This window comes from Sciurus carolinensis, chromosome 11 (assembly GCF_902686445.1).
Source record: "Sciurus carolinensis chromosome 11, mSciCar1.2, whole genome shotgun sequence".
Taxonomy (NCBI): Eukaryota; Metazoa; Chordata; class Mammalia; order Rodentia; family Sciuridae; genus Sciurus; species Sciurus carolinensis.
In genome coordinates, this window is record NC_062223.1 from 9,840,449 (window position 1) to 9,858,734 (window position 18,286).

Consider the following 18,286-nt stretch of genomic DNA (forward strand, 5'->3'; position numbering starts at 1 on the left):
GCGGAAGCAATCTAAGTCTCAATTAATAGATGTACAGATAAATAAAATGTGGTATATATATGTATAAGGAATATTACTCGTCCTTAACAAGGCAGAAGATTCTGTCATAAACTCTAGCATGTTAGAACCTGAAAGATAAGCCAAGTAAAGCAGGCCAGTCACGGAAGCACAAATACAATTCCATTCACGGGAGGCACCTGGGATGGTCAGATTCATAGAGATAGAGCAGATGGTGGTTAAGAGGGACTGTGGTGAAAGGGGTGGCCAACTCATTGTTGAATGGGGACAGAGTTTCAGTTGGAATAATAAAGTTCTGGAGATGAATGGTGGCCATGGTCACACCACAATGTGAATATACTTTCTGCCACCAAACTACACACTTAAAAATGATTAAAATAGTAAATAAAAAAAGAAAAAAAAAATGAGCTGGGCATGGTGGTGCATGCCTATAATGCCTGTCATCCCACCAGCGCAGGAGGCTGAAGCAGGAGGATCACAAGTTCAAAGCCAGCCTCAGCAACTTAGCGAGGTCCTAAGCAACTCAGTGAAACCTTGTTTTTAAATAAAATACAAAAAGGACTGAAGATGTGGCTCAGGGGTTAAGCATCCCTGGGTTCAATCCCCAGTACCAAAAAAGAAAAAAGAAAATAAGATTAAAATAGTAAATTAAAAAAAATGTAAAGGGTGCAAACACTCCAGGGACTGGGTTTGTTCAGGGCTGAACTTTGGAGTCCAGAAGGAAGCCCTGCATGCAACAGGTAGCCAACAGATCTTTATAAAAATCACAAAATCCTTGGGACAACACTATGACATAGGAAAATTGTGATGCCCATTTTACAAGGAAACTGAAAGAGAGAGTTGGGGTACTAGAGACACGAGGCTAAGAAGAGTGGAGCTAGAATTAAATACAAGGAGTACCATGCCAAGGCTAAACTCAGCAGGGTGTAGGCTTCCTCCTGGCAGTGGGCGGACCCCAACCCTGAGGAGAACAGACCAGACAGTCATGCAGCAGGGCCTTCCCAGGACAGATGCAGGGCCCAGGCCCTTGCTCCAGAATGGGTCCCCCTACCCTGAAACTGATCAGCCTCCCAGCAATGTCGAATGTGATTCCCAGCAAGGTCCAGGAGTTGCGGGGGGCATTGAGGGGACACCAGTAACCAGAGGAATGGAGAAACCCGCCCTGGATAACAGGACAGAGGGTTGGGAGAGGATCTGTGACTGAAAACAGGAACTTCTGCCCCTCCCCTGCCTCCCCAAAGGTGCTGCTGCCTCAACACAGTTGCCCTCTTGGGTTACCAGAACAAATAGGTCAGCACTTTCGGGCCTGTATTCTATTTATTTGCTTTTTTGGTGCTGGGGACTGTACTCAGGGCCTGGCACATGCTAGGTAAGCGCTCCACCACGGAGCCACACCCCCAGCCCTTCACAGCACTCTTCACCCCAGCATTAAGGGTTAGAGATTTGTTCACTACCTGCCTGTCACCTCCTGCCCAGCTGGACTGGCATGCAGGCAGAAGAGGAGCTATGCCTTTTTCTGCACTTGCCTCCCAGGAGTGTGAGCAGGTGCTCAGGGCCACCATTTACCGGGCCCTTCTGGGGCACTGTCCTGATGATAAACTGGTTTAGCTCATTCTTGAAGGTCACAGGCAAAGTATACCCACCTCTTATGGTGTTGAGGAGGGCACCCAGGCCTCATGCATCCTAGATAAGCCTTTACCACTGAGTGCCCCCAGGCTCGCCCCCTAGGCACCTCCAATCTGCCTTCTAGGCACTGATTCACATCCATGTGGGAAACTGGGAGCACACTGATCGGAGGCGATGCATGCCAGGCACTGTGGGTGTGCCATTGCAGTCCCTGGAAGAGATGCTCTTATTGTCCCCATTGTAGAAATAAGGAAACTGAAGTAAGGGAGCTTAAGTCAATTGCCCAAGGTCACAGACTAAGTGGCAGACACACAGGCTTGTCGCATACAGCTGCTTCTCCCTTTCTGCAAACGGTGCTGGGCTGGAAATCTCCTTCCATGTCCCCTACACCACCACGCCTCTTAGCCTTCTCCCTGCGGTTCTCCTCAGCTGGAAACAAGGACCAGCCGTCCACCTCCCCAGCCACTCTGCCTCGCCTAACAAGCCTACGACGCATCTTTCTATGAATGAGAGGTTTTACCTAAGAGGGGATCTGCCGGGGGCACTTCGGTGCCAGCCGCCCTTGGCAGCATCCCACTCATTTCCATTCCCACCAAGACGCCACACTGCCTTTACCACCTCCTCACTGGCAAGTGGTTCATCTGACTTTGTCTTGTGGGATCTTCCTTTTCTTTGCAAGTTCCCCCATGAATCGCAGAAAGCTTAGCCCTTATTCCATGCTTTCAAAATCGACATTTGAGGGTTGGGGATATAGCTCAGTTGGTAGAGTGCTTGCCTCACAAGCACAAGGCCCTGGGTTCAAATCCCTGGCACCACCAAAAAAAAAAAAAAAAAAAAAAAAAAAAAAAAAAAAATCAACATTTGAACACACACACACACACAACAGGAAGACTGATTCAGAATAAAGATGGTTCACCCTGATGACAGGAGGCAGGGTCACATGGCCCCGCTCACTCCCCAGCTATCAGGAGCCCCCTGAGAGAGTCCTAACCCACTGTCACCAAATTCGCTGCACCATGGCGAGGGGGATCAGGACACTGGTGGAGCTCCTAGATCATGGGTGCCACTCACCATCTCAAGACCTACAGCCCAAGAGTGGGAATTTGGTCACTTCCATGTCCTGGAGCAGAGAAGGGACAGCAGCCGGCCGAGGGTGGGGAAGAGGTTGTTAACTCCACCTCCTTGCATGTTGGTCCATGCACAGTCTGCTTGGTGTCTGCCTCTTTGCCAAGCCACCTCCCCTCGAGGGAAGGAGAACCCATCATGGCCTGGGATCTAACAGCACAGGGAAGGAGCTGCTGCCACAGGGGAAGGGTGGGTAGACGGTAGAGCCCAGAGGGGAAGAGATCTCTACCCTCCAGACAGGGAAGGGAGAGGGTGGGTGAGGTCACTGCTCCTCAGCTCTCCTCCCTCTGCCTCCTCCCTCGTTTCTGGGGCCCTAAGGACAAGCAGCACACTGGGCAGCTGTGAAGCAGGGGCCAGTCCCACACCAACACCCTTCCTGCCTCCACAAAGCTCTGGACCCCGAGGGGCTGCCAGCACCACAAAGACACTCCTCAGCCAGGATGGCCCTGAGTAGGGCTTGGCTGGTGGCTGAGGAAGTGGGAGAAGAAGACCACAGAGGAACCGACAGAAGCCACCACCCATTCAACCTCTGGCTTGCTGTTCCCTCTGCCTGGAGCCCTCTCCCCACAGATGGTTGGGGCAGCCCACTCGCTCCTCACCCTGGGATCTCCTACTCACTCTCATCTCATTCGAGCCACCACTGGACCTGAACAGGATGCTGGGCCACCCTTTCTGGACTCCCCAGGCCTCCCTTATTGTGCTTTATTTTCCGCACAGCACAAATCTCCATCTGACATGCTATTTCTGGCCTTTATCATCTGTCTTTCCCCTTCAGAAACGTACTCCAAGAACACTTTGTAATAATCACCATTACGTAGAACACTGCTTGGCAGGCAATAGATTCTTGATAGGTAGGTAGGTAGATAGAATAAATGAATAAAATTTTTACGAGGATATCATAAAATTGCACAAATCCTAAGTATATGCCTGGATGTAACTTTTTATATAACCACTATGCAGTTTGAGTGATACAGTATTTCCAAAAGGTTCCCTGTGCCCCCTCCCAGCCAAATCCCACCCTTAAGAAACTACTATACTGGGCTGGGGAGATAGCTCAGTTGGTAGAGTACTTGCCTTGCATGCACAAGGCCCTGGGTTCGATCCCCAGCACCGCAAAAAAAAAAAAGAAAAAAGAAAAAAAAGAAACTTCTGTCACCATCAATTTCATTTAAATGAATTACATCATTTGTGTACTCTGCATTGAGCTGCTTTTGCTCAACTTAACATCTGCGAGATTTACCCCTGCTGAAGGAATAGCGGTCAGCTCCTCCCTGCTCTTCTGGCACACGGGCTGCCATGGATCTACTCATGTTCTTTTTGGTGGGTGCTGGGCTGTTCCCAGGGTTATGAACACTCCCCATGTCTTTAGTGGGCAAGTGCCCTCACTTCTCTTGGTAAGATACCTAGAAGTGGAACAGCTGGGTCACAGGGAAAACCTATATTTTACAGCCAAATGCTTTCCAAGGTGGTTGTCCCCACACATTCCCACCAGCACTACGAGCTCTGTCACCATCTTCTCAGTGAGGTCACTTTCCCGTTTCTGGTGTCTGGGTGGGTGATTAGGAAGTCCAGATGCACAAGGTTCTGAAGGGTCAAGATCCGGGTGCTAAGATGCCATCAGAAGTCTCTATCATGGAACGTCTCAGCTCTGTCCCTGGCACTGATGTCATTCTCAGGCGGGATGGCTCCTTGGGGTGGCACAACCTTCCAGTAGCTCCCAGTCCATCAGCTTTGCCACACTAGTGTGACCGCCACTGTCATCCTTGACAGTGATCTTGTCAAAACCCCTTCCCAGTGGTCCCACCTCAATTTCCAGGGTTCTCATGTGCTAGGGTGCTGTGACTGTCCAGGTTGGTGCGCCTGCCCACCTCTCAACCTCAGGGTGTGGCATGAATTGCACACACCCCATGCTGGGGTAAGAGAGAGATGGTGCCAGCTGTGCCACACCAACACGCCTCAAGCTGCAGCCCCTTCCACTGTCCTTGGAGCCATCTCAGCCCACCTTGTCTCCTAACATAAGGCAGGTGACCCTGACTTCTATTTCACAGAGCAGCCAGCCACCATCAGGAAAAAACTCTGGGCACCTCAATGCCCTACCCAAACCAACTCCCTCTTCACACTGGGGTTTGCCTCAGGCCTACCACTTCTATCCACCAATTCTATTCTCTTTTCACAGTCCCTCTCTCTAGAAACTTGTTTCCCCCATCTTAAAAAAAAAAAAAAAAAAAAAAAAACTGAGCCAGACACGGTGGTGTACCTGTAATCCTGTAATCCCAGCAGCTTTGGAGGCCCAGGCAGAAGAATCACAAATTCAAAGCCAGCCTCAGCAAAAAAAAGAAAAAGAAAAAAAAAGACTGGGGGTTGTAGTTTAGTGGTTAAGCACCCCGGGTTCAATCCCTGATACCAAACAAAACAAAACACTGTTAGGCCCAGCATTTCTGTTTGTGCTGGGGATTGAACCTAGGGCCTCTTTCATGTGAGGCAAGCACTCACTCACCACTAAACATCCCCTCTTGCCGCTTTATACTCCTTCTGATCTATTTACATTTGTTGAAATCTCCAAGGTCTCTCTTCTTAAAGGTCCTAGCACATGTGAATCACCCTCTTTTGCTGCTAAACCTTAAGATCCCAGCTTCGATTTTTTTACTCCCACTGGAAAACTTTTAGGGGGCCTGTAAGTCATACATGAAATCCTGCTGGGTTTGGTGGCACACGCCTGTAATCCCAGCAGAATCCCAACAGCCTGGAAGGCTCTCCAATTCAAAGCCAGCCTCAGTAATTTAGTGAGGCCTTAAGCAACTTAACAAATAAATAAAAATATATAAATATATAAATAAAATAAATTACATAAATAAAAAATAAAGGTCTGGGTATGTGGCTCAGTGGTTAAGTGCCCCTGGGTTCAATCTCCGGTACCGCCCCCCCTGCCCCCACACACACAAGAAATCCTGCACATTAACATCTCTCTCCCCACCTGTGGTTTTTCTTTCCATGATGGTAGTTACTGCAGTCAACCTATATGTGAAAATACTAAGTGGAAAATTCCAGAAATAATAAGTTTAAATTGCATACAATTCTGAGTAGCATCGCGGAATAGCCTATTAGTCTGTTCCAGTCAGTCCAGGATATGAATATTCCCTTTGTTTAGTGTATCTATGCTGTATAAACTGCCCACCCCTTAGTTACTTAATAGACGTTTGCCAGGCACAGTGGAACATGCCTATAATCCCAGTGATTTGGGAGGCTGAGGCAAGAGGATTGAAAGTTCGAGGGGAGCCTCAGTAATTTGGTGAGACCCTCAGCAACTTAGCAAGACCCTGTCTCAAAATAAAAAAAATATAAAGGGCTGGGGGATGTTGCTCAGTAGTTAAGTACTCCTGGTTTTGATCCCCAATATCACCAAAATAAGAACAAACAAAACCCAGACCCTGTTCCTTCAGTGGCCTCACAGACCCAAGCACAGACCCTCTTCACCCAGAGCTTCTCATCTCAATTCCTGCTCCTTTGTCAAGAATTAGTATAGCACTGAAGCAGCTCTGGTGAAGGTTCCCCTGAAGCTAAAGGACACCTTGCAGGCACCACATCCTTTTCTGCAGCATCAGGTAGCTGACCACTTCCTTCCAGAAGCAGCGAGGTGGCCGTGGGCCTGATGGCTCCTATCTGCTTTGGTGGCCTGCCCAGTCCCTCCCTCCTACCTGTCCTACAGGTCCATTAGAGAATGGCCAAAGTTGCTGCAGAAAAAAAACTGGGAGTTGTCTTTAATAATTCCCTCTCTCTAGCCCCCAAGTCAAGTCTTGTCTAAGGCCAAAACAAGCCTTGGGTCTGCTGAGCTCTGTGCCTCTGCCTTATCCTGCCCCACAGTTTTCAAGGTCCAATCTCTATCTGCCTTGCCTGTCCCCTCACAGCAGTACAGAGAAAAGCAGGTCACAGCACGTCAGATAGGCTGTCCCCCAATACATCCAGTCCTGACATGGGCACTAGACCACCCTCCCCACTCCTGTCAGCATCCCTGGTGCCACCCTGGCACAACTGGGGCCTCCAGCCTCCCCAGTTGACACGTACATAATTCAGCCACTGCCTGACCTACCAAGGTCCCTGAGTGTGGGAAGGCAATGGAGTGGATGGGAAAACAGTCACAAAGCCTTGAACACAGGCTGAGAAGACACTGATGTTCCCTTTTGTTTATTTATTTTTTAATAAATTTAAGAACAGTTCCATCTTATCTCTTCCCCCCAGAGCAACTAAAACGGACTAAAAGGGGGTATGGCCTGGGGGGCAGAGGGTGCTAGGAGTCATAGTCCTCTTCGTCCTCTGCGTCAGGTGCTGAGGGGCCCGGGGGGGCCGGGGGCAAAGGCAGAGTAGAGGGAAAGGGCATGAAGGGGGTCGGAGGGCTGCAGGGCAGAAAGCAGGAGGGAAAATCAGGCTTTGCTCCCATGCCCATCCTGACCCACTGAGCCCCACCCCACCCTCCACCCTCTGGGACCATGGAGAGCCAAATCCCAAGGAGGGAAGGGCCCAGAACAGCCCCTGACCAGGCTCCATCTGCTGCCCCTGACCAAGGCAGGGACAAGACCTTTCAGAAAACAGTCTGATGCCTTTCAGCACTCCTATTTGCTCCCTTCCCATCCCCCAATCCTACTACAACCAACACACCAAGTGGCCAGGGAAGATCACTGGGAAAACCAAGTGATCTTGAGGAGTCTGGTAGCTCCCCCCTGATGCCCTGGGCTGCTTACCTCTGAAAGTGTGCAGAGGGGTGGCTGACCTGGGGTGGGGGATGTGGTGTCTCTTCTTCCCCATCAGTATCTGTATCCTCAGACTCATCCTGTGAGCAAAGCAGAGGTCAGAGTTGACAAGAAAAGCCATGGGCCCATCAGCAGGGATCCCAGATCTCTGAGAGTGGCAGGGACAGGAACAGACCCCCAAAGCTAACTTATACGGGGTACAAGAAGTCACAGATGAGGATGAGACCAGACCTTCAGTCCGCTCAACCTGGCACAAGGCTGCCCTTCTCATCAACACAGGACAGAACAGGTGATTGAGGCCTCACTCACCTCCTGCTCTGAGTCTGTTCCAGACAGTTTCTTGTCCTTGCCTTTGCTTCCCATCCCACCATTCTTCCGGCCACTACCTCCTGGCTTCCGGCCCCTGCAGGAAGGTACAATTCATCTGCACAGAGGTCTTCTCCCTCTTTGGTTGCCCCCCAGCACCTGTAGCTTTGGCCTTCCCCACCTATACACCTGGCCCTGGTCCCCACCTGCGAGGACCCTTGTCCCCATCCATGTGGTTGTCTTCTCCATCCCCCTGCATGTCAGGCACTGATGCTACCAAGTCCTTCAAAAAGTCAAACTGTTGCTCCAGTTCGATGCACTGCTTCCTGGAAGAGGTGGGGAGGGGAAGGCATTTCAGTGGGGCCCAAACACGGAGTCCTTCGGCCAGGGAAGCAAGGAGCCCTGGATGTCAGGAGAGGAGTCTAGAAAATGCTCTCCCCAACCCCACCACAGCCTCTCTGCTTTGCTCAGGTTGTTCCCCCTGCATGGAACACCCAAACTCTCCTCCACCAGTCTCTGAGTCTTACTGGTCTTCCAGCAGCATCCCCCCTCCCTGTCAAGACACAGTCTTCCTACGGGTCCCTCTCAGCTCCGTGGCCACTCACAGGTGGGATGTAGTCATGGTCTTGGCGTTTCGGGACTGGGTCACCTGGCAGGCCTTCTTCAAGAGCGACTCCAGGAAGAGCTCAAGCGCCCGGGCTGAGTGGTGTCAAGGAGAACGCGGCAAGGAGGCGCCCGGTCCCTCCCCCAGGCTCCTCAACCCGGCCAGCCCCCGACAGGATACAGATGATGACAGGCACAGCCGCCGCCACCTTCCCAATCTCTTCGTCCGTCTGCATGATCTTCTTGATTCGCGCCTACAGAAGGGGGCAGAGTTCGGACCCGGTCGCGGTGGTCCCTGAAAGGGTGCCGGGGGGAACGAGAGGGATCCCGGGAGCAAGGGGGCGGGAGGGGGGACACGGAGGCCCGGAGGGCACGGAAGGGGGCGGGGCGTTCAGGTCCCGAAACCCAGAGGCGCCCGCCCCCACCCCCGGCCCGGCGGGGCCAGAGCCTCCCCAGAGCCCGGGCCTGCTCCCGCCGGGCCAAGCCACGTGCTCACCGGCGGGAACCGCGCGTTGTACTTCTTCTTCTTGCTCGGCATCTCCGGGCCTCTCTCGCTGCGCCGGGCCCAGCGCCGCCGCCCGCAGCCTCCGGCCCCCGGGCCTCCGGGCCTGCTCGCTGCCCGCCCGACGCGGTTCCCCCGGGTCCTGGTGCCGCCCGCTCCGCCCCCGCCGCTCCCTACGGGGTCCTAGCGCCGCCTGTCGAGACGCCGCTCGCAGGGCCCAAGCGCCCGGCTCTCAGAGCCTCCCGGGCGGTGCGCGTCGGTGCTCGACCGACCAGCCACTCTGGCCCGCCCCCAAGCCAGAAGAGCGAACGTTAGCCCCGCCCCCCCGTAGGCCCGCCCCTCCCTGGGTTCCCGCGATGGCTCCGCCCCAGGGTCAGCCCCCCCGTCAGACCCCGCCCCTTCCCGCCGGCCCCGCCCCGCAGCCGGCGGGTCGGGCCCGGTGGCCCCGCCCCGTGGCTGCGCTTGTCTATAAAGTTGTTGTTGAGGCTGCGGGGCGCTAAGATGGCGGCGGCGGCGGCTGCCGTGGCGGGGGCGGGGCGCGGCGGAGGCGGCGGCGGCGGCGGCGGCGGCGGCGGCGGCGGCGGCGGCGGCGCGGAGCCCCGGCAGGAGAGGAGCCGGGCCCGAGGCTGGGCCGGCGCCGAACGCAGCGAAGGCCGGAGGTGACTGCGGAGCGGCGGGAGGGGCAGGGCTGGGTGGGGGCACTTCTCGGGCCGAGTGCGCTAATGGCGGCGGGCGTGGCAGGGCCGGAGCCTGGCTCTCCCGCAGGTTCTATCCAGCCCGGGTTCGAGTCCGGGCACCGCCCATTGGTTTCGGACAGGTCACTCTGGCCTCTCAGGGCCTCAATGTCCCTGTCTTGAAGCCTTCCCGAGAACGTCTTCCCCGGAGGCCACGCCCTCCTGGGCCTACCTGGGGGACTGCGTGAACCTGCGCTTCTTTGCTTCTGTCCATTAGATCGCAGCGTCTTGGATCCCAGCCGGTCTCTACAGGAGGTGTTGCTGGGGCTGCTTGCTCCCACACCTGAATTCACATTCCTCTCCGCCACTCACTACAGGTGTGACCTTGGGCAAGTCCCTTTTCGCTGAGCTTACCTATTCTGTAAGCGGTGAGAGTAGTAATAACAGTAGCTTACCTAGGGCCCACTCCACCTCAGGCATTTAATTCTCAAAACAAATCCACGGGACAGGACCAGTTATTATTTCATTGTAAGATGAGGGACAGCGATGTTAAGTCTTGCCCAAGGCCACACAGTTTATGTAGTACTTTGTACCACCGGGACCCAGTATGCCTCGTTGTCTCAGACCTGCCCTGACTCGATTCCCTCATAGCAGGATGGAGCCAGGTGAGGAACTGGAGGAGGAGGACTCTCCAGGTGGCCGGGAGGATGGCTTCACCGCTGAGCACCTGGCTGCTGAGGCCATGGCAGCTGACATGGACCCCTGGCTGGTGTTTGATGCCCGAACTACACCTGCTGCTGAACTGGATGCCTGGTTGGCCAAGTACCCACCATCCCAAGTCACACGCTATGGGGACCCCGGTTCACCCAATTCTGAACCTGTGGGCTGGATTGCAGCCTATGGGCAGGGCTATATCCCCAACTCAGGTGACGTACAGGGCCTGCAGGCAGCCTGGGAGGCTCTGCAGAACAGTGGTCGGCCCATCACACCAGGTACCCTGCGCCAGCTGGCCATCACCCACCATGTGCTTTCAGGCAAGTGGCTGATTCACCTGGCACCTGGCTTCAAGCTGGACCATGCCTGGGCTGGCATTGCCCGGGCTGTGGTTGAGGGCCGACTTCAGGTGGCCAAGGTGAGCCCACGGGCCAAGGAGGGTGGGCGCCAGGTCATCTGTGTTTACACGGATGACTTTACGGACCGCTTGGGTGTACTGGAGGCAGATTCGGCCATCCGTGCGGCAGGCATTAAGTGTCTGCTCACCTACAAGCCAGATGTCTACACCTACCTGGGCATCTACCGGGCCAATCGCTGGCATCTCTGCCCTACTCTCTATGAGAGCCGTTTCCAGCTTGGAGGCAGTTCCCGTGGCTCTCGGGTGCTGGACCGTGCCAACAATGTGGAACTGACTTAATAGGGCCAAATGGGGGAGACTGTCCTCTATCCCCACCCTGCTGAGGATGGACTCAACTGTCTTCCTCCTCCTTGTCCCAAGGCCAAGCCCCCGCAGCTCTGAGGATTAGGTTACTTGGGAACTTCCTGCATCTTCAGTCCCCTGGAACTTTTGCCCTTTGTTCAGGACTGACTCCAGCCCCGACAAACTGGAGGCTTTGGCTCCCTGAGGGCCAGGCCCTCATGCTGCTCCCATCACTGCCCAGGATCACAGTTTGGGTGCAGATACTCAAGAAGAGAACCTTCCTTGGCCACCCCCGACCCCAGTTACACCTTCCCTTCCTGAAGTCTTCCCTTCTTTCCTTCCTCCCTCTCAAGGAGGAAAACAGTGCTTCCATTCCCTCTCCTTGGAACCATCATAGTCCAGGGGGCAGGGACCCTGCAGGACTGAGATGCCGTTTTGTTGGGAGGGTAGTTGTGCCCACTGATCCCCTGGCAGAAAGAGGATACAGGGCCACAACATGGGGCCTGGCCCTCCCTGCCCTCTCACAAGCCTGCACACCTTCCTCCCTTTTCTGGCTACCTTGACATGTGCCTGCTCCTGGCATTTCAATAAAACCCAGCTTGGGTCTGTGTCTTGAGTGTTTTTTAAAATACTGTCTTAGTGGTTAACTGCTTGGTTGCTGGGGAGAGGCTGGGCCAGGAGATACTGCCCCTTGTAACCCACTCCTGCCCAGTAATAAGATACGCCTCACTGCCAACAATGATCTCCCTTCTCCCTCTCCCCCCACACCCCCTCCAGTACTAGGAATTGAACCCATTATGGAGTACATCCCCAGCCCTTTTTGTTTTTTTATTTTGAGACAGGTCTCACTAAGTTGCTGAGGCTAGTCTTGCACTTGTGATCCTCCTGCTTTAGCCTCCTGAGTCACAGGGATTGCAGGTGTGTGCCACTGTGTCCAACAGTGGTCTCGCTTTCTGAGAACTTCTGTAAAGCCAGCCCTAATTCTTCTGCACCTAAAAAGTTAGAATCAGTTTTTCCATAAATCCGGAAGTCCCAAGGGGCCACTCCTACTCCCCAGGGTGCATTTGTGTATTTTAGAGAAAAGAGTTTTCTTGGTTCTGGCAGTCCCAGACTGAGGCACACCATTTGGCAAGCAGAGGATGTGCTGGATTTCAACACTCTGGACTGGATGGTCTCAGTGAATAACCTGTACAACCATTGATGGTGTCTCCAGAGGTTTGCCATGTGTCCTAATCTGTATCATCCTGACCATCACAGAAGCCACCAGTTCGTGAAGCATTTCCATCTACATCATTTAAGTCTCATGACCTCTTTAAAGGGACCACCAATCCTGTGGTCAAGGAAATTGAGGTCAAGAGGGGAAAGGAGTTTCCTCAGGGTAATCCATTAAGTGGGGCAGAGCTGGGATGTGTGTCCTGTTCTCTGAATTCCTCAGGCAAAGTGTGGTCTTGGACCTAGAGGAGAAAATCTTGCCTGTGTTAATGCTTCACAACCCACAAAGCACATTCACTCACACAATCTCATGGGCCACCTTGCTCCATTCGAGCTGCTGTAGCCTCTGGAAGCCTGGCTCCTGCATCCCCTGCCTCCCCAACTCTGCGCCTGGCCCTGCCTTGGTTGAGGGCCAGGGGATTTGGCAGGGAACCGTCCTGGATGCTGCTCTCGTGCCGTGCAGGAGCTGACTCAGCCTCCAGCAGCCTCACCAAGTTGGAATTTGGAGCAGGGGAGCGGAGATGCCACTGGGCTGACTGGGTGGAAGTGACTGAGTCATGAGATGCTGGCTCAACCCCCTCCCCAGCTTCCTCCCCACCCTGAGCTTCCCCAGGGCTGGGTCCCCCTCAATCCAACCTTGGGAAGTCCCCAGAACTGGCTTTTGAGTTGGAACCCGGTGCCCTGCCTACCTCAGACCATCAGTGCTTTGTGTTTGATTGAAGTGGGCCAAGGTTTTGGGGGTTTCTGGACAGGCCCTCATGGGTGCCACAAAGATGCCCAAGTGATGCGGGCAGCCCTGGCACTCCCATAAGAAAGCTTGTCACACTCATCCCTGCTCTCCATCCCTCTGTCCCCATGGCCCTGCACCGGCCCATTCCTCGCCGTCTCTGCCAAACGATGGCGATGACCAGTAGTTTGCGTCGTGTCTTCCCACATCTCCAGGTCTACAGCCACCGCTGCAGTTGCCCATGTCTCTGAACTGCTCAGAGTCCTTCCTTGGCCCCACAGCCTGCAGGAGTCCACTCTCCTGGGCTGCCATCGATCAGGCCGTCAGTGCCCTGGCTTTCTTCAGGCACCCCTACCTGCCCATGCTCATTCCACCAAAGCCAACTGGCACTTCCTTTGCCCACTGGGTCTCAGGCCTTCCTTCTACTAGAACACTGACTGTGCAGCCCTGATCACAAGACCTGGTTGGTGTCCCTAAGTCATATACCCAGATTGTGCGCTCCACAAAGCCAGAAACGGTGCCTTAATTTCAGCCCCGAGTCTAGCTCTCCATAAATTTTAAGTTTTCTTAAAATACTTTTTTAGTTGTCAATGGACATTTATAATTTACTTATTTATATGCAGTGCTGAGGATCGAACCCAGGGTATCACACTTGCCAGGCAGCCGCTCTACCACTGAGCCACAACCCAAGCCCTCCATGAATTATTAAGGGAAGTAATTAACTCAGATCCAGCTTCTGTTGTCCCCTCCCACGGTCTCTGTCCCCCGCTCCCTTCTCGTCCTTGTTCTGGAATTGTAAGCTGCATATGGTTTTGTTGCACACATTCTGGCCTTTCCCACTTTTGTGCCTTTGTTCGTGCCATATCCTCTGATGGGCATGCCTGTTCCTCACCCACTTTCCTAGCTAACTCCACATCTCAGACCCATGGGCTCAGGGGTTATCTCCACAGACTTTCTGCCACCTATCTTCACCCCAACTGCTATAGCACATTCCCAGGTTCCCATTACAGGCACCCACCTGTGGCTCCCATCTTTTTTTTTTTTTTTTTTTTTTTTGGTACCAGGGATTGAACTAAGGAGCCCTTGGCCACTGAGCCGCATCCCCAGTCCTATTTTGTATTTTATTTAGAGACAGCTTCTCACTGAGTTGCTTAGCACCTCACTCTTGCTGAGGCTGGCTTTGAACTCACGATCCTCCTCAGCTTCCCCAGCCACTGGGATAATAGGCGTGTGCCACCACACACAGGGATTTTTGTTTTTTTGTTTTTTGTTTTTGGTTCTGGCTTTTGAACCCAGAGGTACTCTACTACTGAGCCACATTGCCAGCCCTTTTTATTTTTCATTTTGAGACAGGGCCTCACTAAGTTACTGAGGCTGTCCTCAAACTTGCCATCCTCCTACCCCAGCCTCCCAAGTCACTGGGATTGCAGGTGTGTGCCACTGCACCTAGCTTTGTGGCTCCCATTCGTGTGTCCTGGATCCCTTGAGGACAGTGGCAGCAGTTTACCTATCCTCCAGGGTATCCTCAGTACCAAGAGCAGCACCCAGCCTAGTGGGGGTGTCAATAAACATTCTTCAATAAATGTGTGATTGAATGAAAGTCATTCTCTGTCTCTAGGCCTCAGTGTCCTCATTCTGTTGACAAGAGCCAGGTACTGTGCCAAGTGTTTACCTGGATTACCTCACACAGTTTCATTTGGCTTGGCTATTATGGCCATTTTGCAGAAGAGAAAACAAGTTCAGAGAAGTTCAGTAGTTGATTCAAGGACACAGTAGGTGTCAGAGCCAAGATGTGGACCCGGTCATCGTGCTCCAGAGCACCTGCTACATGGTTGAGCTTTCGCTATATGAAAGTGATACTGAATGAGCACTGCAGAAATCAACGAGATCTGCCAAGGGCTTCGGATCAGTTGGTAAAGCACCCAGCTTGGTTCCTCAGAGACATCTGGGAGACAGGCAAAGACAAATGGAGATTCCCTTTAATTCTGATGAAAAAACTAAGGTTCAGAAAAGGCAACCACCAGGCAAGAAGGGTCCCCAGGGCCTATGGTGAAGGACTGCTCCTCTGTAGGCCAAGAGCTCCCTGAAGCCACGCTCAGGCTGGCAAGGGACTCCGCTTTATTTGGCTGGGTTCTGTCAATGTGGAGTAGGGAAGAGGCTAGGCTTGGGGTAGGCTGGCTAAACTTGGACAAGCCCCTGTGCTACGCCCCTTTTACAAAACCAAGGGGAAAATGCCTGAAGCCAGGAAAAGAAGACCCTCCGTGCCACCCACTCACACATACAGTCCTCTCTACCACACTCTGCTAACCCCCAGCCCTGGAGAGGAGGCACCAGGAGGGTTGCTAGTAAGGGGAGACCCTGCCCCACCCCTGTCTCCCGCCAGGACACGGTGGGCAGAATAAGGAGGACAGGAAACAGAGTTGGAGACACTCAGCCAGAGATTTGGCAGGATTTGGGGGATTTTCCCGGCGGGGCAGCTGCACCCCACTCCCAGCGACTGGGAGGGGCCCTGGCAAGGATGGGGATTGGGTCACAAGGCTGATTCATCTGAGAAGGGAAACTCCCCATTTCTCTGACGTGCATCCCCCAGGCAACAAGGGTAAGGGTAAGGTATCCCCTGAGGGCACCTGGCTGAGAAGCCCACCAACCCCATGGTTTCTTGGTTACTGGCCTCCCGGTAAGTCATAGCAAACCCCAGGCTAGACAGAGGGCCAGTCAGGCAGGGTGACAGGCCTTTGGGGACAGTTTCCCCATGGAAGAAAACAAGATACTATATAACCAGACTGAGGGCTGAACAGGGGCACCTCAGGCATCCTTTCTCACCCATTGTATAGGTGAGGAAACTGAGGCTCAGAGAGTAAGAGCAGACCTGCTGTGTGCTGGGCACTAAATCGCTTCACTCTTACAGCCCTCCTTTCACTGATGGGAAACTGAGGACAAGAGATGTTTGGCCAAGGTCAAGGTTAGAAATACTCTGGCAGCCTCCACCACTCCCAGGAGTGTTATCCACACCTCTGTAGCAGGAGGCTTTGCCCCGGGCCCTGAGCAGTTCTAGCCCCTAGAGGCGAAGACTGAATTGGTTTTTCTGGTCCCCAGCTCTGTCCCCTGGGAACCCTAGGGGACAGATAAGTCCTGCACCAGGTCCTGGCTCTCCCCTCCCCAACCAAAGGGAGAAAGCTAACTCCCACAGAAAAGCCAGCCAACCCTCAGAGGCCAGGAGAGGGCAGAGCGTCATCCCCTCCACCCCAGTCTCTCCAGGACTTCGACACCTTTCCAAACCCAATCCCTTCCTCCCAAGTCAGATCCTCCCTTTCGTCTCACCACCTGTCTCCCCCAACGCACCACACTCCACACACACTCGCATGCACACACATGCACCCTGATTATCCAGCCTCCAGGCTCCTGTCCCGCAGGGAGACTGGGCTGGTTCTGCTTCCCTCTGCCCTGGTCAGGGGCCTGCTGGGTATCAGGGGGGAGCTGAGGGTTGTGCCTCTCTGGGGTGTGGCCAGGAGCCCATGAGGGAGAGCTCTGTCCCATTTGGCCCCTGCTCACATGACTCACCCCCGGCCCCCCATGACTCAGTTTACACCGGTACCTGGAGGTCCTCCCAGCTCGGGTGGGGCCGTTTATTGGCCCGGCCCAGGCCCGCCAGCCTTTCATCCTAGGACAATCGTTTCATCCCACTTTTGGCCCAGAGCAGGAGCTGGCACCCTCAGGGAACAGCAGGCCTGGTTCCTAGGAGCCTGGGGACAGGAAGTGGGGGGCAGCCGTAGGTCTGAGGGTTTAGGAGGAGCCCAAGAATTGGGTGATAGGCTCCAGTTATCCTGGGCCTGGGTCTTCAGTGAGTGGAAACCACTCTAAGACACTAAAGGGGCCAGGACAGATGGGCATGGCCATCCTGGACACTGATAGCAGACAGGTCTTCAGGGGAGATGGTCCATATATCACAAAACATGACAGCAAGAAAATGCTTGAAAACATCTAGGGCTCCTTCACCGTGGGAATTCCCTGCTAAGCGTTGTCCACGCCTCACCTCATTTATTCTCCCAACAACCCTGAAAATCATGTACTGAGGCTTGGAGAAGTTAGGGAATTGTCCAGGTTATCCAGCCAGGAAGCCTCATTAACAAAAGGAGGGCTGTGAGAAGCGAAGCGAGTTAGTGCCCGGCACACGGCAGGTCTGCCCTTACTCTCTGAGCCTCAGTTTTCCCGTCTACAAAATGGGTGCGAGAGGATGCCTGAGGTGCCCCTGTCCAGCCCTCAGTCTGATTATGGTCCCTGGTTTCTTCTCTGGGGAAGCTGCTCCCGCAGCCCTGTTATGTGGCCAGGCTATCTCATGCTGCTAACCCCTTTTGCCTCTCGAGCCACTCAGACTGCAGCAGAGGTGAGCGCCTTTGGCCACCTTCACTCTGTAGAGCTCCATTCCAACCCTGGGTCTGAGGGACTGTGGTATGTATGATCAACTGATGTGCAGAAAGGAGACACCGCGGCTCCCAGAGGGAAAGGACTGTACTGAAGTCACACAAAAATTGGAGACCCAGCCAGGACTGGGACCAGATCTCAGACACCCCAGTGCCCTGACTGGAGGGTGGCTGGTGCAGAAAAGGGAGCCCCAGACAAGAATGGGGATTCTAGAGCTGCTCTGATGCCTGGCAGCATTTGGCCCAGCCCCTTTCCCTCTCTGGAGAATGGAGATCCTCAACTGCCTCATGACAGGGTGGCCTGAGGCTCAGGGGACAGCAAAGGGTTGGACGCATGTGGTTAGCCAGCATCTGCAGACTTGGGAGGAAGTCTGCATCCATGATGAAACCAGTCGTGACAGCAACCCCAGCCACTATTGCCCCTTTTTGCAGCACCTTGTCCTTACCGTATGGCTTCTCCTGACCACCAAAAACCTGGATGGCCAGGCCACGAAGACCTTCTATGTTCAGCAGCAGGCTCTATCCCTTCCTCCCCAGAGTCCAGCCAACAACCCTGTTCAAACACCCCTCCTGGGTTTCCTCATCCCCCAGCTCAAGTCGAGCTCCTCAGAGAGCTATTCAAAGGCCCTGGCTTAGGCCCCACCAGCCCAGCCCCCGACTCATCACCCAACACACATTCCACTGCACACCCTGGACCTCAGCCACTGTAGGCCTTCCCCTCAGCCCACCCACAGGCCTTTGTACCCGCTGTCGCCAATCCCAGGAATGTCTCCCTTGACCCCCAGGCCTCCTCTGCTAGGAAATCTTCTCCCACTCACCCCCACCCCAGTTGGAAAGAATCCTTCCTTGCGGGAGGGGGTGCTCTGGGAATGCCCCAAGCGCTCTCTGGCTCCTGCCCCCAGTGCCGTCTCCC

General features: G+C 54.1%; 2 protein-coding genes across 5 annotated transcripts; one reads left to right on the forward strand and one right to left on the reverse strand.

Moving 5' to 3' along the window:
• Nucleotides 1-6,935: 6,935 nt before the first annotated feature.
• Nucleotides 6,936-9,196, reverse strand: Drap1 (DR1 associated protein 1). Its single transcript, XM_047519653.1, has 7 exons — nucleotides 8,920-9,196; nucleotides 8,605-8,677; nucleotides 8,426-8,519; nucleotides 8,027-8,146; nucleotides 7,824-7,917; nucleotides 7,506-7,594; nucleotides 6,936-7,160 (listed from the first exon to the last, which is right to left on the reverse strand). The coding sequence occupies exons 1-7, from the start codon at nucleotides 8,959-8,961 to the stop codon at nucleotides 7,055-7,057; spliced, it is 618 nt and encodes a 205-aa protein (XP_047375609.1). The 5' UTR covers nucleotides 8,962-9,196; the 3' UTR covers nucleotides 6,936-7,054.
• A 215-nt stretch (nucleotides 9,197-9,411) lies between these two features.
• On the forward strand, nucleotides 9,412-11,623 carry C11H11orf68 (chromosome 11 C11orf68 homolog). Of its 4 annotated transcripts, none has more exons than XM_047516921.1 (3): nucleotides 9,548-9,584; nucleotides 9,877-9,976; nucleotides 10,254-11,623. In XM_047516921.1, exon 3 carries the CDS (start codon nucleotides 10,255-10,257, stop codon nucleotides 11,008-11,010), a length of 756 nt encoding a protein of 251 aa, XP_047372877.1. In that variant the 5' UTR covers nucleotides 9,548-9,584; nucleotides 9,877-9,976; nucleotide 10,254; the 3' UTR covers nucleotides 11,011-11,623. The 4 variants fall into 4 exon arrangements, with proteins under 4 accessions (XP_047372875.1, XP_047372876.1, XP_047372877.1 ...); XM_047516923.1 differs by having other exon boundaries at nucleotides 9,566-9,584; nucleotides 10,251-11,623; XM_047516919.1 differs by lacking the exon at nucleotides 9,877-9,976 and having other exon boundaries at nucleotides 9,412-9,584; nucleotides 10,251-11,623.
• Nucleotides 11,624-18,286: the final 6,663 nt, after the last annotated feature.

Excerpts from the sequence above, each read along its gene's own strand:
- Drap1 (XM_047519653.1), bottom strand. The coding sequence starts at position 8,961 with ATGCCGAGCAAGAAGAAGAAGTACAACGCGCGGTTCCCGCCG. Across the intron at positions 8,678-8,919 it reads ACAACGCGCGGTTCCCGCCG|GCGCGAATCAAGAAGATCAT; the intron begins GTGAGCACGTGG and ends CCCCTTCTGTAG. Across the intron at positions 7,595-7,823 it reads GAACAGACTCAGAGCAGGAG|GATGAGTCTGAGGATACAGA; the intron begins GTGAGTGAGGCC and ends CTTTGCTCACAG.
- C11H11orf68 (XM_047516919.1), top strand. The coding sequence starts at position 9,427 with ATGGCGGCGGCGGCGGCTGCCGTGGCGGGGGCGGGGCGCGGCGGAGGC. Across the intron at positions 9,585-10,250 it reads GAACGCAGCGAAGGCCGGAG|CAGGATGGAGCCAGGTGAGG; the intron begins GTGACTGCGGAG and ends ATTCCCTCATAG.